Source organism: Diaphorina citri, unplaced genomic scaffold, assembly GCF_000475195.1.
Source record: "Diaphorina citri unplaced genomic scaffold, Diaci psyllid genome assembly version 1.1 scaffold785, whole genome shotgun sequence".
Classification (NCBI taxonomy): Eukaryota; Metazoa; Arthropoda; class Insecta; order Hemiptera; family Psyllidae; genus Diaphorina; species Diaphorina citri.
Genome location: NW_007378218.1, coordinates 93,189 through 116,618, shown reverse-complemented (window position 1 = coordinate 116,618; position 23,430 = coordinate 93,189). Strand labels below are relative to the sequence as shown.

Here is a 23,430-nt window from a genome sequence, read left to right as displayed (position 1 = left end):
GATAGAGAGAAAGAGAAAGGAGATAGAAAAAACGGGGAGAGGGTTGGGGGGGGGGGGGGGGGGGGGGAATAAAAAACACATTTTCAGTGTCCCATTTAAAATATTCAACCAATTGATTTCATTGTTCTCATTGGATTTCTGAAGATAGTAGACCGCAATTTTCAAAAAGTTTGGCGCTGTATTTCAAAATTGTTTCAGAAATCCAGTTAACATTTTTATAGAAGACCTGTTGTTGGCTATTAGGTAGGCAGCTACACCTAACACGTGAGCAAGAGAAAAAAAATGCGAATAACAGTTGCCTAGGTTTTTCAAATGTCCATGACCTAATATTGACTTACCTATTAGTCATAATTATTACTAGGAACTAGGTACAATCGTGACCATGTTTGCCCCCATTGTTTAGGGGAAAACTACCTACCTACCTATAGTAAAGTACATATGTACTTATTTTGCAACTGAGGTATTTACGGACGGAAGCCGGATGATATTGCAAATACACATATCGTCTTGACATGATAAATACATTTTTGTGCAATTTTTTGCATTTACAGAGCACTTTTTGCATTTGTATAGGTGTTTTCCTTACCCGTTTGGTAGATATGCAAATGCATATATATCTGTTTTCTGCATATATATCGACCTTTAATTTAATCTAGCCATTTCTTTTAACGGTGGTGACACGGCAGTTGGTGAAGCTTGTATAGCAATGGCCTTGTACAAGAAGAAGACAGTTTACACTACAGTCAGCTCTGAAGAAGGAAGGCAAATTTTATTAACGAGATTTCCCAATGTAAGTATGTTCACAAAATGTTTCAGCTCTTCCGATATTACTTGCAGCGGTAAATAAAATCCATGACTACATCAACAAGAGAGTGTTCCTATTACACATGACACATTTTTTTTTCGAACAACAATAATTGGGAACGGGCTAACATATTTCAAACTACAAACCTTGTTTAAATGTACTGGTAGTGATCCCTTTCAGGATTGGAAAGTTCGAAACAAAGATGGGACAATTTGCAAAGTTTTTGACAAAGAAGTCAAAACTTTTGTCCTAGAAATGTTGGGCTGCAATATAGAAAATGTGTTTATAACTAGCACACAACCCACACTGACCAAGCCAGACTTACCATTTTTGAACATATCCATGTATTATTTCCAAGACCAACCAGCGTTTTCATTTGAACTCATTATTTGTGATGCATGCCAAAATAAAAGGCGAATACGTTATAGCACTTATAATTCCAAATGTTTCTTCAGGTATGTGATCTATGAGATAAATATACAATGTAGTTGCATTTGTAGGTACCAAATATTAAACGATTATAACTTATAACAGTACTACGTCAGGCTGGGCGCTGGGTGAGGTCAATGTAAGTAACCGGTTAGTTTTTCGCTTTGAACCTTAAAACCCAGTCGTGTTGTTAAAAGTATACAAGTTCTTGGGAAATGATATTAACTCAGAAACATTTTCTTTTGTAGACCTTTTGCGAATTCCTGTTCAATTCAATTACAATTGAATCCGGGTTGGAATCTGGTCCAACTGCCATTAGACAATATCTGCAGGAAAATATTCAACCAAGGTTACAAATGTTTGAAACAGTTAAAAGTCAACGCCAACTGTAAGTTAAAAAGAATATATGTATCTTCGAAATTTGTGGATGAAAAGGAACTACCATATGAGTATCGCACCTATAAAGTTTGCAAAAATGAAAGATTTCAATTCACTCATAAGAAAAAGGAATCAAATGAAAGGAAAGACTTTGCTTGGAACCTAATGCGGCAACATTCTTGCGAGAACAGTGTTGAGAAAAATGTAATGACTGACTTATCAACTACATTGGATGTGACCAGTTTGAGTGAAAAATGTTTGAAACAATTGGAAGTCAACGCCAACTGTAGTTTTCAATCCATTCACATGAAAAAGGAATCAAATGAAAGGAAAGACTTTGCTTGGAACCTAATACGGCAACATTCTTTCGAGAAAAGTGTTGAGGAAAATGTAATGACTGACTTATCAACTGCATTGGATCTGACCAGTTTGGGTGAAATGTATTTTGATAAAGCAAACTTAGTAAATGATGTTGCTTGGAACCTAATACGGCAACATTCTTTCGAGAAAAGTGTTGAGGAAAATGTAATGACTGACTTATCAACTGCATTGGATCTGACCAGTTTGGGTGAAATGTATTTTGATAAAGCAAACTTAGTAAATGATGTTAATGATGCAATGTCAAATGACGAAGTGAATATCAAAGATCACACTTTTGAGACAACCTCTGCTGCTACATCGAATACTACTAATGAAGTTGATTTTATTAACATTGAAAATAAAAACCTGCTGTCCAAAAATGAATCTGAAAATGAAAACGTGCTGTCCAATAATGAATCTGAAAATGAAAATGTGCTGACCAAAAATGAATCAGAAGATGATCCCACAGAAATAATAAAACAGGAATTGAGTACTGATGTTGAAAATGAAAACGTTCTATTCAGGAATGAATTAGATGATCCAATAGAAATAATGAACAAAGAATTACATACTGACATTGAAATTGGAAACACTGAATTCAAGAATGAGTCTGATGATCCCACGAACATTGTAACTAAAGAATTTTTGAATGAAATTTTGTGGGGGACGAAATGAAAATAATGACCGAATCAAAAGTTTAATATTAAAGAACTTGCTGCAGCACAATAAAATTATTATGTATTCTTATGACCTGCTGTATTTTTGCCTTGTTTTATTATTATTTTTTTTTCTATTTTTTCTAGTACTTAACTGTGATAACTTGTTTTTTATAATGTATCTCTCTTATGTGTACAAAGGGCTCGTCCCGTCAATAAATATATTATTATTATTATTATTATTATTATTTATTATTATTACTATTATTATTATTATTATTTATTATTAATCATTTAAAATATCAAGAAAAAAAACTCAAAATATCCAACTATGTATAAATAATGTACCTACTTACCTAATAGACATATGATGAGGTACCTGCCTTCATTAAAAATCTACCTTTATTCTATCTTTGTTCTATTTTAATTAAACAGGTATATCCCACGTAATATTATATTTTGTTTAAAAGAGCATTTGTACCATGAAATTCAGCATCGTTTTTAATCCGCGGCTTTATTATTTTCTCCTTTTTTATATAGGTAATCCAAGTAAACGCTTGCCCTTTATAAAGGGTTTTCGTTGTTTTCTCTCTTTAAGGTCTCGAGCTCTCGAGGTTAATACTAATTAATTGAAAATGATGTGGGCTTACTATTAATTTTTCTTTCTGCTTTATTATGTAGGTACACAGTAGAAAACAAAGATTATTTATAGGTCTTTTGTACCATGAAATTTAGCATCGTTTTTAATCCGCGGCTTTATTATTTTCTCCTTTTTTATATAGGTAATCCAAGTAAATGCTTGCCCTTTATAAAGGGTTTTCGTTGTTTTCTCACTTTAAGGTCTCGAGCTCTCGAGGTTAATACTAATTAATTGAAAATGATGTGGCCTTACTATTAATTTTTCTTTCTGCTTTATTATGTAGGTACACAGTAGAAAACAAAGATTATTTATAGGTTTGTTTGGTTAATTCATCAAATGAATAACATTATTTTCCACTTATTTTTGTACCTGGGTATATTTATAAAAGCTTGCATCTTTTCTATAGAATCTATAGATCATACCTATTCCTACCTCGATTTTACGAACATCTTCTCTGGAATTCCCAGTTGATAACATCTGAATATCCTACACAAGTCTCTTATCTCATTCTTTATCAAACTTGAATTTTCCAAAAAGTTCCCCCGCTTCATCGTAACGTCCGAGTATTTCAGAAGTTTTCATTAACGAAGAGTATCCATTTTTAATTAAATAAATCCTAATTTTACTTTTTTCAAGAAATTTTAGAGAGAAGTACCTACTTAGCTTTGTTCAGAAGTTTTCATTAACGAAGAGTATCCATTTTTAATTAAATAAATCCTAATTTTACTTTTTTCAAGAAATTTTAGAGAGAAGTACTTAGCTTTAAATTTTTCAAGGAAAATGTTCAATAGTGAGTGGGTTAAATATGTATGAGAACCCTTGGGCGGAAAGTTTTTCTAGACCGGCGAAAAAGGTAAAGGGAGTGAGTACAACAAGAGTAGAATCAAAGGAGAATAATATTAAATATTGCAAGGAAACAAAACCAAGCAAGGTTTGTTAAGTTTAAACTCCAGGCCATTTGTCGTTTTCAATTCTTGTGACTCCTGTTTCACCTATTGGTACATCTGAGAAATTATACAACAATATATTATGCACATTTCTTCTTGATAAACATTGAACAATTTAAAGCAAAATACAAGATTTATTATTCTTAGAATAATTTTTTGTCGCTATCGTCGTCATTAATAAATAATAATTTAGGGGGGGAGGGGGGTTGAAATGTTGAATATGCAAGGAAACAAAACCAAGCAAGGTTTGTTAAGTTTAAACTCCAGGCCATTTGTCGTTTTCAATTCTTGTGACTCCTGTTTCACCTATAGGTACATCTGAGAAATCATACAACAATATATTATGCACATTTCTTCTTGATAAACATTGAACAATTTAAAGCAAAATACGATAACACCCACAAGATTTATTATTCTTAGAATAATTTTTTGTCGCTATCGTCGTCATTAATAAATAATAATTTAGGGGGGGAGGGGGGTTGAAATGTTGAATATTAAAAATATAATACCTACCTACTTACCATCTAGGCATAAAAAGATATAAAATGATGTATTTTTACTACACAAAAAAGAATGATGGACATTTTTAAAATATAAGACCACAAAAAATAAAGTGGATTACAAGAAGAAATTTACAAAGGGGATGGGGTAATAAATGGAGCCGAAAGGGGAGAAGGAAGTAATATCGGGAAAAATTCCGGAGCTCTTTTCTCCCCTCTGAAGTAACGAGTATTTAATCCCATTTTATATCGAAAGAGGTTCATTACCTATTCTACTCGACTCGACGGACGTACAGGAAAAACTTTTTCCCAACCACAATCCACAATATTAGAATGAGGATTCAAAACATTTTTCCTGCTCTCTTTCGGTACGATTTCATTATTTTCTTCCTTGTTTTTTATTCTGTCTTCTTCATTTACCAGTAGGAGTATGTTTGTTGTTATTGCTGAAATAACTAATGGTCACATTTACGTATACCAGGGTAAGAGAGTCATTTCCTATTGAATTTCCGTGCCTATTCCTATGATTGTGTTCTTGAGGTCATTTCAGTTTAGGGTGGTGCCAATATGGCAAGCTCATAATAAGTAAAGACCTTCTGTTTCTACTTTATATTGAGAACTTGAATTACGCCGGACCAAGTCACATAAATATTACAACCAAGTACACCAAAGAGAGCCAGCCAGCCTGGAGGGTAGCGCACCTGCCTTGTAAGCGCTAGGTTGTGGGTTCGAATCCCACTTTTTTCGGGACGAACTTTGTCCTTAACAAATGAGGTTCGTTCTCAGAAAGGCTGCCTCTCTCCTCCTGTCCTGTCCTCCTCCGTCTCTCTCTTGGATTTCAGGACGATTAACTTTTAATGCTGCCACTGTTTGTTACTGACATACCATCCACTGAAAATACATAGTTAAATAAGCTTAATAAGCAGACTGAAAGGTTCCACAAGCTTGAAAATATCTGCCCCTACTGCGCTCTAAAAAGGTGGTCAGTACATTAACCACCGCCCTTGAAAGAGTTCACAAAGGAAGTAGTTTAGTGAACTGTAGAACTCAGTGAAGCTCAAATCGGACAAGAAGAAATTATGCTAAGAAGAAAGAAGATCTGCGTATGCATGTAGCAGCCCACGTTACTACCTCGAACCTCGGCCGGTGAGTATCCTGTCAGATGGAGAGGAAGGATTAATCACAAAGGAAGCAGTTTAGTGAACTGTAGAACTCAGTGAAGCTCAAATCGGACAAGAAGAAATTATGCTAAGAAGAAAGAAGATCTGCAAAAGAATTAATTGTCTCGGACTTGATCTGTTTCCTCCTCAGTCGACACAAACTGTAGCTATTTTACTAAAATTTTAGACGAGGAGGACTCAGCTCAAAGTTTATTGAGCTTGAAATGGAATTGTTCTAAGGTCTAAGGAATATAACGTGTTTGGCGTTGGGGTTTTTCTTCAAGTAAAAGTCCAGTAGGAGATCAATGTAAGCAGCAACAGGTACCACGAACTTTTCGCCGATCTAGAAAAGTAATGACAATTTTAAATTAAATGGATATTTGTGTATTGTGGTCCTTCCACCCTTTCCATATTCGATCAGAGTAATTTCTCGTAAAGGCTTTAAGGCATCATGTAATAAAACTAACTATAATATTAATGAAACTATTACCTACCTTATAGTTGAGCAGGTGTTGATACTTTTCTTTCGAACAAATTCCTAGAACAATATTCTTCCACCAGTCTGTCCTGGCTCCCGTGGTTAAACCAAGGTTGGATTTGATTGCAGGATAACTCCAGACTGGATTTCTTCTGGACATCGAGGATCATTGTGTCCTGAAAGGAGAGTAAAACAAGAAAGTAGGATGGATGGATGGATGGATGATGTATTCCAAAAGAGGTAAGAAAATTAGAGAACATTTTTTGGCAACTACCACCTATAGGTGATTTTCTGTATTAATTGAAACTGATTTTATTTGGCTTAGCATATGGTCATTAATTCGAAATGGAACTGAAATTTTATTCTCTTACCTTCTTCTTTATGATATATCCTGCTAAGTTCTTTTCACTCGAGAAGATTTGTTGGTTCCGTTTTACAATGTCTTTGAAAAAGTAAGGTGATGCATCCAGAAGAATAATAGTTACAGTGTCTCCCTTCTTCTCCATATACTCGCCTAACTTGAGGGCATAAATTCCACCCCAACTTTCTGTCACTAATGTGTAAGGACCTCGAGGCTGAATTTGCTTCAAGTTCTGTGGAAAATAAAAAATGACGAAAACACTATACCTAGCTACTAAGTGTGTGGGATGCTTTAAATTTTCGGAGACTGGAATACAGTAGAGGAAAAAAATGAATCTCGAGGGGGTTCCCCTTACGACCCCAAAGTTCCAATGGATGAAAGTACGTATTTACGTAGATACCTGATCCCCCCCCTTTTTTTTTTTTTTTTTTTTTTTTTTTTTTTTTTTTAGTACAACATCTTGTAAAGGAGGTGGTGAAAATAGTAATTTTCTGACTCAAATAATTTTTGTTATGATTACAGGATCAAAAGCCTCAAGTGTGGAGTTTCCTATTGTGGAAGAATGCTAAGCACCGTGCCAGTAAGTGAACACAAAATAGGTTACATGTGGGTGGCCAATGTTGTAAATGCACCACTAGGGTGGCCCTTATTTTTCAAAAGTTCGAAATTAAAGATGATCCCCCCCCCCTAAAATGGTTCGAATATAGGTAAATAAAAAAAAATCTCTGAAAAGTTTTGGCTTGATTGGAAAAAGTTAACTTGTGGCACAACAAGCTCAATGTTTAAATGGGCTTTTACATGCATTTTCCATAGTTTGATGCATTAATTTGGGCCAAAACTTGAAAAAAGTGAAATATGGAAGATTTTATTTGATTTGGGAGTTTTTGAAGTCGCTGAATCCAAATATGATAACTGTTTTTCTTGGTTGTCGAAAAAGGGGTTTTTTCCATGTACATTAGATGCATGTGGTCTGTGTGTTTAAACAAATTCAAACTCCCTCCTGTAGTGTTAGTTATCTGTTTTGTGTTGTGTAAATAATTAACGTGTCATTTTCGACCTATATGTCCTGGCGTTGCAGACACAAGTAGTTCTTCCTGGCAGCTGTACCAGGAGTGGTGTGCTCTCCCCGAGAACATCAAGGACACATGGATTCAAGCGGGACAATTCCTCAAGGCTTGCTCCACCGTTAAGACCTTCAGTAAAAAAGTAAGTCTGACCTTGCTGAAAAAAAAGTGTTGTTACTAAAAACTGTCCATCGAAAATTTCACCCATTTACATTACTTCCTTCCTATAGCTAGGATAAGGAAAGTAAACAAAAGGAAATAATACTACAACTCATAGGGAAAGTAAAGTGTTTATGTGTTTTGTTGAAGCAACATCAGAAAGGTGGGGGGGGGGGGGGGGGAATAAAAAACACATTTTCAGTGTCCCATTTAAAATATTCAACCAATTGATTTCATTGTTCTCATTGGATTTCTGAAGATAGTAGACCGCAATTTTCAAAAAGTTTGGCGCTGTATTTCAAAATTGTTTCAGAAATCCAGTTAACATTTTTATAGAAGACCTGTTGTTGGCTATTAGGTAGGCAGCTACACCTAACACGTGAGCAAGAGAAAAAAAATGCGAATAACAGTTGCCTAGGTTTTTCAAATGTCCATGACCTAATATTGACTTACCTATTAGTCATAATTATTACTAGGAACTAGGTACAATCGTGACCATGTTTGCCCCCATTGTTTAGGGGAAAACTACCTACCTACCTATAGTAAAGTACATATGTACTTATTTTGCAACTGAGGTATTTACGGACGGAAGCCGGATGATATTGCAAATACACATATCGTCTTGACATGATAAATACATTTTTGTGCAATTTTTTGCATTTACAGAGCACTTTTTGCATTTGTATAGGTGTTTTCCTTACCCGTTTGGTAGATATGCAAATGCATATATATCTGTTTTCTGCATATATATCGACCTTTAATTTAATCTAGCCATTTCTTTTAACGGTGGTGACACGGCAGTTGGTGAAGCTTGTATAGCAATGGCCTTGTACAAGAAGAAGACAGTTTACACTACAGTCAGCTCTGAAGAAGGAAGGCAAATTTTATTAACGAGATTTCCCAATGTAAGTATGTTCACAAAATGTTTCAGCTCTTCCGATATTACTTGCAGCGGTAAATAAAATCCATGACTACATCAACAAGAGAGTGTTCCTATTACACATGACACATTTTTTTTTCGAACAACAATAATTGGGAACGGGCTAACATATGTAGGTACTAATTATCGTCACTCCACTGTTGCAGATGTTCAAAACTATGTCGACTATCTTGATGACCAACAAGCATTCCCCGTTTGAATTCTCATCAGACAAAGAAGTAGTCAGCTTTGTCGATGATAATGTCGCTTATACATGATGGTAAGACGTCTGTGTCCCGACCAGGAGATTGTTCAAAGTCCATGACGACCGGATCCAGATACTTTAGTTCACTGGTTCGATTCCTCGGTTCTTTAGAAAATGCTCCAATTTGGTGGACATTCGGAAAAACAAGTCCCGTGTACTTCTACTTACTTACCGATCTGAACAGACTCTTTTAAAATCTCATGACCTAAAGTCCTATAGGTTGGTACCTTTTAAATATTGACGATGATGATAAAATAAAATAATCAAATTATTGCTCTTTTGATATTATTTCCTATAAGAGTTTGCAGATTTTTTTTTTTTTTTTTTTTTTTGAAGAGGTTTGATAGAGGAGACTGTAACTGCCAAGGTTTTATTGTTTCGAAATCAAAGAGAGAAGGAAGACAGGATATTAGAAAGCCAGCTGTTCCGTTCAGGGCGGGAATCGAACCCGCGGCCTAACGCTTACAATGCAGACAAGCTACCAACCAAGCTTTACAGCAAAATGGGCAAATTAAACCTAGAAAATAAAATACATAACACTTTGACAGGTATACCTACCAAATTAATACCTACCTCGTAGGTACCTACCTTGCTAGCTTGTATTTTTCTACTCACTTCTTCACGCCTACCTAATTTTTGATTATGTAATGTGCAATATTTCCGAGAATATTTCGTCATCCACGTTGCCCCTTCTTCCAGGAAGTCAAAATGGCGGCGAAAAAAACTGTCGCTTCCGCGGCAAGTTGGGAACGTTAAAAATGACGTCAGAAGACTGTGGGATTTTTCTTATCGAGTGTAATAATTCCCACAAGTTTTAGTACGGTACTGGTTAGATGTCGAGTCGTCACACTTCATCGCTTTTTACGACAAACCGTTCTTGAGATATTTTGTTCACAACTTTTCACTTTTTCCCATTTAAACCTGTAGTACGTACGTACAGACCATGGGCTAAAAACCACTTTTTACTTTTTTGACATCAGGGGATCCCAAAACGGATATTTCCAACCATTTCCCGATTTTGAAAATTTGGACCGATAATATTCTTCTAGTGTCTCTAAGGATGGCCGAGATCTTGTTGCTAGGTACGTAATCTTTTTCCCGCATTAATTTCTCCTTGGAAATTTCATTTCATTACTCACGATTTCACAACGTATTCCCACCCAACTCCATCTCTCTCTTTTTTAATGTTTTAATTATTTTACCAAGTGTGTGTACCAAAATAAGTTAACACAAACTCATTCAATTGATTCTTTAATGTCGCTTTGCGAGTTGCAAAATATAGGAAAGCTCGATTTTTCCAGCGTCTAGCGACTGGTGAAATGAAATAAGTTGTTGACAGTAGAAAAAAAAACGTCGATGAAAAATCAAGTCCTAAATGCGATTACTACACTTTCTACGTATTGTGGTTTTAATCTGATTTATATTGATAGGTTGGTCAATGAGAATATTTGACAACAATAATAGAAGCGTTCTTCTGGAGTAATGAAGGCACTACAGTGTTTTTCGAGCAGTATGAATAAGCATTACTATTATATCAGTCAGCAAACCTTTTTATCTTAAACCAATCAGAGTTGAGTGTTTCCGCACGTTAAGAAATACTGTTGTTTCATTGGTTCCGCACGTAATAAGACGCGCTACCGTGTGTCGCTTCTTTTCAAATCCGTACTGAGTTGCGCACTGTATTTTATTACTAGCCACTCTATTACTTAAATACAGAGAGAAATTTTCCTTCGTACCGTCTGGAGTCAAGACTTTCACTTTTGATTCTTATAAAATTCTCACAACACTGTTTCACTAGAAGAGTGTTTGTGTTGGCAAGCCTTGCTTCAGCTCCCGCAGTTGTGTGTAAAGTAAGCCCAGTTTTCGCACTTCTTGTGAATTTCTTAGCCATTTCCAACTGTGGAAGTAAATGATATCATAGGAAATGATCCAGAATGTAGAAAGAGGGATTTAGTTTCAGACTTTGCAGAGAAGACGCTATCTACAAGAAGTGAGAAACCTAGTATAATAAGTTTAGTAATTTAGGGTAGGTCAATGTAAAACTACCCTTGCATTTACTTACTCAGATCTTGTAATGTCAAAGTGAGAAAGTTGCACCAAGATGAAAGTTTCACATACACCAAAGTTACCATGTTACTTTCATTCTCCTTATTGTATTCAACTATCTGTTTAATTTTCAGAAAATAATTTACAGAAACCATGGTTGATTCATATGAAGACAGAAGGAAAACTTCTCAACCATTGATAACCCAAAACAATTACAACGGTAAGTTCTGAAACTTGGGCTGAGGACCACAGTTATCCACAAGTAGGTGAGCTGTGAATTGAAAAGTGAAATCAGTGACTTTCCATAATTTTGTTGGTGGGGTCACAGTATTAAGTCTGTCATATGATAATTACTTTCTCATATCTACTTAGTCTGACTGGGGAACTATAAACAGGGAGAACACCAGCCTGAAATTTCTTTTGCTAAAGAAAAAGCCAAGATTGAGTGCTAAGGGCATTAACTTTTAATGCTGCCACTGTTTGTTACTGACATACCATCCACTGAAAATACATAGTTAAATAAGCTTAATAAGCAGAAAAAAAAAGTAAAAAAGTAAGGCTCCACAAGGAAGGATGTCTGATATAAGAACCCTCTCCTCTGCTTGTTTCACAGAGATGAAAAGTATTGGGAACCGGCTGAAGCTCTAAACATGACCTGTCAAGAACTGCTCAATGTTTTTGAAAACAAAACCTACCTGAGCTCAGACTCGGGCAATCGAAAGCGAACTCTGAGTCAAACCGGTGATTTGTCGAATGCAGGACTTCTTAGTATTGGGTAAGTTTTTTTTTTATTTTTTAATAGAGTGGGGGAATTGTGTGTAAAACGGAAGTCTTATCGTCCCGAAATCGAAGAGCGAAAGAGAACATGATGGGAGACAACCAGCTGGTCTGAGAAGGAACCTTATCTGTTCAAGATAAAGTTCGCCCCGGGCAGGAATCGAACCCGCGACCTAGCGCTTACAAGACAGACGTGCTACCAACCGAGCTAACTAGGCTGGCCATATAATTTCTAACGTAGCACTCGTTTCATTGCTACGAAATAAAAACGGCGCTGAAACACTCATCTTTTTAATATAATTTTGACTTCTTTTAAAAAAGATGAGTGTTTCACTGCCGTTTTCATTTCCTAGCAATGAAATAACTGCTACATTAGACTCCTGTGGCCTTGGCATGCCCATCGGTAGTATGTTTCTCATCAGATTGGCGAGAGGAGACTAATAAAAAACTTCTTTAATTTCAGGAACAAGACAAATAAACAGAAGATGGATCATGTACAGCAGTGGATTCAAGACGATACGAGTGGTAAGTTGAACTCTATAAACAACAACCACGCCATGGCCGCCGAGTGGCTATCACACTTTTTCGCAGTCCCGGGTTCGATTTCCGGGGGGTCGAAGTTTTTTCGGCTCTGTTTTTCAATATTATATTCAATTAACCTCATTCACCCCCGGGGTCACAAAGTGAGTTTAAACTCCGTTTATGTTCTAATTTCAATTTAAGAAGTCTAATGGTTGGCTGATATATATATTTTTTTTTTTTTAATCAACCAATCAGATTGCTTAATCCGAGAGTTAAACTTAAACCGAGTTTAAATTCACTTCGTGTTCTCCGGCCTTATGGTAATGTGGTAACACTCATTTTATGTCTATAGGGAGAATACATGGCAACTCCGTTTATGTTCTAATTTCAATTTAAGAAGTCTAATGGTTGGGTTGGCTGATATTTTTTTTTTTTTAATCAACCAATCAGATTGCTTAATCCGAGAGTTAAACATAAACCGAGTTTAAATCCACTTCGTGGTCTCCGGCCTTATGGTAAGATGGTAACACTTATTTTATGTCTACAGGCAGAATACATGGTGATGACGACGATGTGGCGAAGAAAAGGCTGAAGACAGACGGCTCGGAAATCGACAACTCTGAAGATTACGAAGAGTTCTTCCTCAGACGAACTGGAGGCATCATCTTGCGAAGTAAGTACTGCTAAATTAAGTTCAATAGTGTCACAGCGAAAGACTGGATTGAAGTTAGCTCTTTTTTTTTCATTCCAACGCAGCCAGCCTAGTTAACTTGGTTGGTAGCACGTCTGCCTTGAAAGTGCTAGGTCGCGGGTTCGATTCCCGCGCGGGGCGAATTTTATCTTGAACAAATAACGTTCGTTCTCGGAACGGCTGGCTTTCTCTTATCTCCTGTCTTCCTTCTCTCTTCGATTTCAGGACGATTAGCAGTTACAGTTCCCTCTATCAAAACTCATATTATTTATTTATTTCAGTACTCTATCAAACCACTTTTTAAAAAAATGTTATTTCTTTATTTTCCAGGTGAAATGAAGAGTTGTACGAAAGGACCTCAAAGTGAAGGTACCGGTGGAGGTGTAAAGAAGAAGAATTTGGCTGCAGAGATAGGACTGGAATCGGAAGAAGAGGAAGAGGAGGGAGGGAAAGAGAATATATTCGGCCGCAAGAATGTGCCCGCTGTGCTCAAGCCCAATGACAACAAGGTAAGTGACATTCCGAGGTCCTTGGGTTCGTGTCCCTTTGGGGGGAAAAAACGGGAGGTTTCAAAAACAAGTTTTGAGCTTAATTCCCAATGGTTTTGAAGGAAAGATTTATTTTGCTATAAATTATTATCTACTCGATTTGTTTATCTGTCCTTCTTCAATATTTTAGTACTATTTTATTGTATTTTTTCTTCCTTTGTTCTATCACGCTTATTTCTCCCAGTACAGTATGGAAAAGATCTTTGTGTGTAGTTATAGGTAATATAGGTTCTTTAGAAGCGTCTCTACTTATAGATTTGTTTTTAAATGCTTACCTAAAAAAAAAAAAAAAAAAAAAAAAAAAAAAAAAAAAAAAAAAAAAAAAAAAAAAAATGAGAGTTTCGGACTTGTAATCGATAAGACAGCAAAATATAACTATGTTTGAGAGAGCGTTAACATCTACATACTTCCAAATGCTTTCTTCTCCTTTTTAAATCTTTTTTTTCTCTTTTCCCTAGTGTACAAGAAGGGACTGAGGGTTCCCACTTAACCTCAGCCGCCCGCCTTCCTTTACAGACTGAGTTCTCCCCTTCTCCCATTCCATCCTCTTCCTCCTTCCTCTCAAACCTTGAGAAGCAAAAGAGGATCAGCCTCCATATCCCTATCCATTGTAAGTCTCGAACCTCTAAATCTTACGGATGCAAAATCGGCGAAACCGTCGAGTCCCAAGCGTGCGTCACGAAAAAGACCGCCGAGAAAAGTCACCTCCCGGACCAAGTCACCCGTTCGTACGAAATCCAGCGGGGTGACTTTGGACACTTCGCCTACGACAAGCAAGTCGGTGTATGATCAAGTAGAGCAGTCGTTAGTCACGATGCTCAAGGAATCGTCACCGGTTAAGACTGGAGGCAGAAGTTTGAGGAGAAAAACTGCTGAAACATCAAAAAATCAGCAAACAAGTATTACCAAACGATCAAAAAAATCGACAAGAAAGGAAATGGTACCGGCAGAATCTCAGGAAATGGATGGTTCAGATGAAAATACAGCAGATGTCTCCCCAGACACACATGAACAAGAAGAGGTTGGTAAGACACCTTCCGTCCCGGTAAACCCCGAACCAAACCTGAAACCTTCTGGAAAGCGCAACCCTAACGAGAAACCAAAACTATCGTTCAAAGAATATCTCGAACTGAGCAAGAAAAATGTGTTGGAAAAGTCCGTAGAGCTAGTGAGAAAAAGAAACCCCTTGAAAAGTGCCGAGAAGGACTATTTCGAACTTGAATATGCTGATCAGGATTCTCTCTCGTCAGCAGAAGATCTGTCTGCTGCTGACGACAGATTTGTGGTGCGGGGTTTCAAGAAGGTGTTGCTGACTGAAGACAAATACAACAGCATTCAGATGAAGAGTAAACTGAGAGGAAAACGAATGAGTCGAGTGCCAAACGCGGTGTGTAGTGACTGTGCATTTGATGAGGCTCCTGAAAAGTCTCTTGACGTGCCGATTGTTAGGTCAAACAAAGGACCATTTAACAGAGGTGGTCGAAAATATGCCGGAAGCAAAGTAGACGGTAAAGCAAAGGTGAATGGAATGTTCACTCGCCAAGGGAAAAGAAATGCTGAAGATTTATTAACCAAGGCAAATGCACAAACAGAAGAAGCAAATTCTTCTAGATCAAGTACTCCAGGTGAACAACAACATGCCTCTGAATTGATTCCTGATATCTACGAATATCCTACTGATAGTCCCTCTATTCAGAGCAATACGGTTTCGTCCTCTGTACATCTGAGCGAGACTAGTTCTAGACGCTCTTCATCTCGATTATATCACAAATCTTGCTCTAATATTCAACTCCGTCTAGATTGTGCTCCCTCTGAAAGTAACACGACACGGAATATGACGGTTGACGATCCTGATGTAGAAAAAGCTTGTCAACATCCAGTTGTCAATGATGTTGAAACTCGGAATCCTATCATAAACTTGGAACTGTTGCACTACTTTTTTTTCCATCGAAGTTGCGGACGTAACATTTAGACATGACGAGAAATCAGACAGGGGGGCGGGGAGAAAGCTTTAACAAGCTCTAACCTCATCATGTTATATGGTGTATAGGTACCCACATCATGCCATGCTTGATATCAACTATGATATAATGTATAACATGTACCTAGAATATACATAGAAGTACATATTATACATTAATAATATATGTATACGTTTTGACATTAACGTCACTCGAATGTAGAAATAACCCCTTCAACTGTACTTAGGGTGAGTACCTAATTACCTACCTACCATGTTTTGTGTAACGTATAGGTACCTGCATACTTGTAATTACCGAGGTCTCCCTAGAATATACATAGAAGTACATATTATACATTAATAATATATGTATACGTTTTGACATTAACGTCACTCGAATGTAGAAATAACCCTTTCAACTGTACTTAGGGTGAGTACCTAATTACCTTCCTACCATGTTTTGTGTAACGTATAGGTACCTGCATACTTGTAATTACCGAGGTCTTACTAGTATGTAAGTGCAAGTACGTTTATTACCTGGCAAGCTCCGTTAATACTTTAGTCCTAGGTTAAATCGATATTATTCCTTATCATATGGGATTCGAATCCGGGGCATTCTGCTTGGCGAGCAAGTTCGCTATTAATGGACCGACAGGGCCCCTTTGTTTAGTTACTTAATCATTCATTACGTAATACCCCAAAGTATGTACTTGCGTACGTAGAAGTAGCTAAGTAGGTATAGCAATATACTTGACATAAACATGGCTAAAGAGTAAAAGACAAGGTTGGAGATGGTACCCCACCTCACCGGGTACCTGTCTATGCTTACTTTTTATTCAAATGTCAACATACTGCGGTGTGACGTCATATTTATGACATCATGTTGAGAAGATTACATGGAAGAATATGTTAAACTTCCACCAAACATGTCAGGTGCAAATCACGAAATCCTGACGACATCGACAGTCTGATGATGTGCAGAAGAAGTTGAAACAATTTTCATAATGAGGATTTTCATGATCTTTTTTAATATTTCAGCAACCACAACAAATAGGAGAATACTTGCACAATTTGTGACATTGGAACTTTTAACTTAAAAAAAAACTCTGATCTAAAGTTGTGACTTTGGGTCCATGATCTTTTTTAATATTTCAGCAACCACAACAAATAGGAGAATACTTGCACAATTTGTGACATTGGAACTTTTAACTTAAAAAAAACTCTGATCTAAAGTTGTGACTTTGGGTCAAAAAATGAAGAGCTCATTCCCAAAAGGAATTTAGTTAATTAGGAACCTTGGGCAGTACTGGTGCAATTGCTTGAATCGTGTTTTCACCGCCACATACGTTTGAACTCATTCGTGTATAAAAAAAATTATGAACGTACAGTGTGTTAGATATAAAAGCAAACAGAGCAAGTTAGAAATTTTTCCTCTACAACTACCTAAAAATGGCTACCTACTTGATTTGTAGGTTATAATATCTCTAGTAGCGCTGTCAAGCGTTCTTGACTAGGCGGGGCGGAGCTCTGCCGCGCTGCTTAATTAGTTCTATCTATCTTTACCACCTGATAGTACAAGAGACTATTAACAGACTTATGAGTACCTTGGATTCTCCAGCTATGATTCTTTTGGCGGCTGTCTGCCTGGAACCGCCACATACGTTTGAACTCATTCGTGTATAAAAAAAATTATGAACGTACAGTGTGTTAGATATAAAAGCAAACAGAGTTTTTTTTTATCAAAATGAAATAGATATACATACGTCACATTTTATGAGAGCCCGGAGGATAGTTACCGCATGTGTAAAGAATAAATTCGAACCATGCTTGTTATCTGAATTTGTAGCAGATATTGTTGAGTTTAAATTTTATTTACTCAAAGGTAGGTTCAAATACCAAGTTAGATTTCGGAGTTTTGACCACAGATTTGGATTTTTCCGAACTTTTTACATAGGAATCGATCATTTATTTATAATTTTTACCCATTTGCAACTTCTCCATTGGTTCATACCTGGTTGAAATCCTACCGAAAATAGGCAAGGTGGCATAAAGCCTGTTTGACCTTACGAAAGTAAAGATAGACCTTTTCGGATGTTACTCTTATCACCTTGGAAATAATAAATAACTAGGATTCTCTCTTCTTCTTTCTGCCTGTCTCTTTCATCTCTTTTCTTTCCCCTTTTATCCTTAGAGATAACAAAGATAATAACAATGGCCGGTCATTAATTATCATAATTCTCCCCAGGAACGGAGGTGAAAAGAAACTAATTACCTAGCGGACAAGGAAGAAAAAACAAAGAAGAGAGGAAATGAAGAGAAAAGATGGGGGACGAACGAGAATGGAGGCCCGGTCATTAATTATCATAATTCTCCCCAGGAACGGAGGTGAAAAGAAACTAATTACCTAGCGGACAAGGAAGAAAAAACAAAGAAGAAAAAGAAGAGAGGAAATGAAGAGAAAAGATGGGAGACGAACGAGAATGGAGGGAATTAAAGGGGAGAAAGTATAATTTCATTACCTCTAAAGGTTCCTTTTGATGTTAAAGGCCCGAGTCTTTTTGGCTAGTCAGTAAATATTGGGTTACAGTAAAAATCACAGAGATATAACAAACTTCTACGGACCGAGCATTTTTGTTTGTTATATCCGATGTTCACCCAAACCGATAGTTACAGTAAAAATCACAGAGATATAACAAACTTCTACGGACCGAGCATTTTTGTTTGTTATATCCGATGTTCACACAAACCGATATATGTACCTATGGAACATAGGAAACTGTTGAGTATACGCGGATATTTCACTAGTGATGCACCCGAGACGAGACATCTCATCCATCAAGAGACATCTCATCCATCAACGTTGTCAAATAAAAAACTTTCATGAAATGTCTCGATAAGTGTTGTAGGAGTATAATTATGATATTTCACTAGTGATGCACCCGAGACGAGACATCTCATCCATCAACGTTGTCAAATAAAAAACTTTCATGAAATGTCTCGATAAGTTAGTGTTGTAGGAGTATAATTACCTATGTAGGTATCGTGGTTTGTTTTAACTATCGAGAGAGGACAGGTAGGTAGTGCCATTATTAACAGGACTGTAGGTAAAATAAAGCTGATGTGTTTACCTACAGTGTAGTAGGTACTGTAAAAGGAAAGTATTCTCGAGCTAACTATAAAGCTTTAAACACGGAAGGCTTCGAAGGCACACAGTTTTTCCCTAACACGAAAATGCCATCACAGGTTGATGGAACAAAATATTTTGTATAATTACCTATGTAGGTATCGTGGTTTGTTTTAACTATCGAGAGAGGACAGGTAGGTAGTGCCATTATTAACAGCACTGTAGGTAAAATAAAGCTGATGTGTTTACCTACAGTGTAGTACTGTAAAAGGAAAGTATTCTCGAGCTAACTATAAAGCTTTAAACACGGAAGGCTTCGACGAGGCACACAGTTTTTCCCTAACACGAAAATGCCATCACAGGTTGATGGAACAAAATATTTCATTTTTTGACAGCCCTGGGCTATAGTGACAACTAGGGGGAGGAGAGTTAAGGACTTTAAGACCTTCTCTCAAGAGATACCTCATCTCCAATGACAAAGCTGACACGGTGCATAGTGCCAACAAGGACAATTTTATTTTTACAGAGTGCGGAAAAATTCCAGCAACCGCTGAATGTGAGTGTTTTTTTTTAAGACTTAGATAGAAAGATGAGGCAAATAAACAGACTTTCGATCAGTCTGTCCCCTGTTGGTCTACCGTGCAGAGTGTAGACGTAGACTTTACAAAAGGGGTAGCGGGACTTTTGCGCCACTCTGTATAAGTAATTTTATATGTGTGGGAAATATTGAGGGATTGATGGACCAGAAAAATGAAGTAATCACCATGCTTTATATCTACTTCCCCTGTGTTTTTGACAAGTTGACAAGTTTGGAAGCTATAAAGATGCATGTTTTGTACACTGGATGTCCGGTTTCACAGTCTCTGAACAAATGGGTAAATATTGAAGTTATCAACAGCAAATGAAAAAAAAAAAAACTTCATTTCAGCTTTCTAGACAGAGGGAAAGAGCCATAGATAAAGCAATAGGAGAGAGAGAGAGAGAAAGAAATATGTATTTATCTAGGTACTTTGTTTAAGTACGTTACAAAACCGTCCGTAAAAATCCCCTTTAACAAGCTCAAAATCATACATGCTCCAAAAACAGCAGCAAATCTCGAGAGTGTGACCACATAAAATATAAATGAGTAATGAGACCGAAGTAGAATTAGCAGAGAAGCTTAGCACGAATACTTTAGACTAAGAGCTGGAAGCTTATTATGACCCAAATATTATATAGGTACCTTGTTTGTAGTGCTTAGGATAAGACGGTATGAAGGCCACATCAAACAAAGGAAGATTAAGCTGGAGAGCGATTATACTTGTACTAAAAAAGATTTAGAATGAATAATGAAAATAAAATACTATCAGAACCTCATAATACATCATTGTATGAAAAAAGTGTACAATACAATGGAATGAAACTTTTTAATCAACTACCAATAGGTTTAAGAGAAAAAGAAACGAAAAGATTTATCATTCTAATGAAAGAACATGTTACAAAAAAGCATTTTATAGTATTGAAGAGTTTTTAGAAGATATTAAGAGATAGTTAGGTGTTAATACAGTTAGGAATTTTAATGTAAATTCTACCTATGTTTTTTTATAGTTTAGATGTCATTTTCCAATGTTTTTTTACTGTTAAATAGTTATAGTTAGGGATTTCAAAATGAATTCCACCTGTTTTTACAGTTTAGGAATTGTTTGTTATTGTAATGATTTCTTTTTAGGTATCGTTTGTTATTATTTGTTTTCTCTTTTCATATTGGTTTTTTTTTATGTATAGTGACAGGTCATACTTCATCTTGCATGTCAGACCTTTATGTCAAATAAAATAAAATAAAGTGCATGGTTTCAGCTTAAGTCAAACGGGATTTAGAAACGAAAATACTAGGAATATTCCTAGAATAATATTCGAGTGTTGTTTGAGTTTTCATTGTTACAAAGAATTTCAGTTTAAATCCAATATTGCCCACTACCAGCTTCCTTTGGATCACTAGAATCTAGACAACTATATGGTAATATCCATGCAAGCTCAAAATCATACATGCTCCAAAAACAGCAGCAAATCTCGAGAGTGTGACCACATAAAATATAAATGAGTAATGAGACCGAAGTTGAATTAGCAGAGAAGCTTAGCACGAATACTTTAGACTAAGAGCTGGAAGCTTATTATGACCCAAATATTATATACCTTGTTTGTAGTGCTTAGGATAAGACGGTATGAAGGCCACATCAAACAAAGGAAGATTAAGCTGGAGAGCGATTATACTTGTACCAAAAAAGATTTAGAATGAATAATGAAAATAAAATACTATCAGAACCTCATAATACATCATTGTATGAAAAAAGTGTACCATACAATGGAATGAAACTTTTTAATCAACTACCAATAGGTTTAAGAGAAATGGAAACGAAAAGATTTATCATTCTAATGAAAGAACATGTCACAAAAATAAAAAAGCATTTTATAGTATTGAAGAGTTTTTAGAAGATATTAAGAGATAGTTAGGTGTTAATACAGTTCGGAATTTTAATGTAAATTCTACCTATGTTTTTTTATAGTTTAGACGTCATTTTCCAATGTTTTTTTTTTACTGTTAAATAGTTATAGTTAGGGATTTCAAAATAGTTTGAATATTTTTAATCATCATGATCTTCTTTATCCTCTCTTAGCTTTGTCTTCTTACTTCCCGTCCTTTATCTTCTCTTTCCCTTCCAATTCTTCTCTTCTAAACTCTCTCCTTACATTTATTGCATTCCTTACATCCCTTTCTTTCACGTAGTAATGTGCCTACATTAATTCCCCCGTTAATAGTCTGTTCTGTTCTGGTATGCCTTTTATAATGTCTAGATAGCTTGTTCTGTTTCCTGCAATTTCTAGGTTTACGTTGGTTGGTATGTGTTTTTCCAATCCCTTTCTATACCCCTTTCTGAGTTCTCTTTTATTAATTTGCTGTTCAAATGTCTTCTCAAGACATTCAATAAACCCATCAGGTATCAAGTTTGGCAAGTAGAAAACGTCAACACCGAAGTTAGAAACGTCCATTATTTAATATTAATCTCAGATGAGTGTTGTGTTGCAGGGCTAGTTCCTGTTATTGTAAATGATTTCTTTTTAGGTATCGTTTGTTATTATTTGTTTTCTCTTTTCATATTGGTTTTTTTTATGTATAGTGACAGGTCATACTTCATCTTGCATGTCAGAACTTTATGCCAAATAAAATAAAGTACACGGTTTCAGCTTAAGTAAAAAGGGATTTAGAAACGAAAATACTAGGAATATTCCTAGAATAATATTAGAGTGTTGTTTGAGTTTTCATTGTTATAAAGAATTTCAGTTTATATCCAATATTTCCCACTACCAGCTTCCTTTGGATCACTAGAATCTAGGCAACTATATGGTAATATCCAGCCTTGCTAACATGAGAATATTTTCAATTAGCTTGAGTTTCTTCTCTCTCTCCCTCACTCCCCATTTCTCTCACTCTCTATCTCGTTTTTGTCACCTCTTTAATTCCGGTTCACGTGTGTGGTATGCATAGTTCACCTCCTCTCCACAAGTATGCACTGTAATGCAGGTTTATCTCTCGGATCTTAACAAGAAGATAAATGAATTCCCTTCCAAATCGCCCAGTGTCACGTAGAACAGAGAGTCTGGTGCATTAATAAAGTTTTTATTTGTTTGGAGGGATGTGACGTGAATATAATTTGCCGTTTTCAAACTCAAAACGATTCTTTACAACGTGCTGTTCTGGAGTCCGTTGACAAAATGAACGTTGTTTTTACTTTCATTTTCGATAGATCTTATCAATCTTTTCTTAACATTCCTGAATCTTTTATGTTGAAATTGATGAACGAGAGAGTAGTCCTCTTTATACCTATTTTTTATGGTTGTCAACTTATCAATGAACGTTGTTTTTACTTTCATTTTCGATAGATCTTATCAATCTTTTCTTAACATTCCTGAATCTTTTATGTTGAAATTGATGAACCAGAGAGTAGTCCTCTTTATACCTATTTTTTATGGTTATCAACTTATAACAGTGTTCATTTTCCTCCGTATTTTTACCCAATGACGTGCGTCAATATGAATTGGGATATAGAAAAATGCTTGAGAAAAACATTTTTATATACATAGTAATACATTAAACTTATTTATTTTCTCTCCACATAAAATCTTTTATATTAAAGTAGATACATTGTTGAGTAGAAGGAGAGATAAAACGAGCTAAAAAAGAGGGTGGATAGAACTCAAAATGTTTCCCAAACTTTCTTTTGATACGAAATTTCTTTTGTGTATCCAAAGTGGGAAAAATAGAAAGTAAATTTTAAGGAGAAAAGCGAAAGTATATTAAACTGAAATCTGCCAGTTAACAACAGTAAAAAAAAGGAGTGGGAGACAAAAATAATGATGTGAAATGTGGGATGAGAGGTTCGTTTCATCTTGAAAATAATGTTATCAACCTATTAAATAACGTAACAATGTTATCTTCTACTAAGAAACATTGATTTGGCTTAACTTACCTTCCTACTAATTGTTTTCAAAGGGTACCTAAATACCTAAACAAGAGAGTCTCCTTCATATAATCAACGATTTACATCCATGAAGAGGAAGAGGAATTATGAATAAATAAATACGTATACCTACATTATTGACTTC

At 35.9% G+C, this 23,430-nt stretch overlaps 2 protein-coding genes across 2 annotated transcripts in view; both read left to right on the top strand.

Moving 5' to 3' along the window:
- Positions 1 to 942: 942 nt before the first annotated feature.
- Positions 943 to 2,674, top strand: LOC103512054. Its single transcript, XM_008476807.3, has 2 exons — positions 943 to 1,260; positions 1,483 to 2,674. Exons 1-2 carry the CDS (start codon positions 1,061 to 1,063, stop codon positions 2,645 to 2,647), a joined length of 1,365 nt encoding a protein of 454 aa, XP_008475029.1. The 5' UTR covers positions 943 to 1,060; the 3' UTR covers positions 2,648 to 2,674.
- A 7,501-nt stretch (positions 2,675 to 10,175) lies between these two features.
- Positions 10,176 to 23,430, top strand: part of LOC103512053 (polyhomeotic-proximal chromatin protein) — a 61,149-nt gene continuing 47,894 nt past the window's right edge. The window contains exons 1-5 of the mRNA XM_008476806.2: positions 10,176 to 10,203; positions 11,781 to 11,942; positions 12,408 to 12,469; positions 13,014 to 13,139; positions 13,488 to 13,666. Coding sequence (XP_008475028.1) covers positions 11,818 to 11,942; positions 12,408 to 12,469; positions 13,014 to 13,139; positions 13,488 to 13,666 — 492 coding nt within the window. The 5' untranslated portion in view covers positions 10,176 to 10,203; positions 11,781 to 11,817. The remainder of the gene's footprint in view (positions 10,204 to 11,780; positions 11,943 to 12,407; positions 12,470 to 13,013; positions 13,140 to 13,487; positions 13,667 to 23,430) is intronic.

What these genes read in the sequence shown, in the direction of transcription:
- LOC103512054 (XM_008476807.3), top strand. Translation starts at nt 1,061, where the DNA reads ATGTTGGGCTGCAATATAGAAAATGTGTTTATAACTAGCACACAACCC. An exon ending in AATTCCAAATGTTTCTTCAG is followed by an intron (nt 1,261 to 1,482) that starts GTATGTGATCTA and finishes TTTCTTTTGTAG; the next exon opens with ACCTTTTGCGAATTCCTGTT.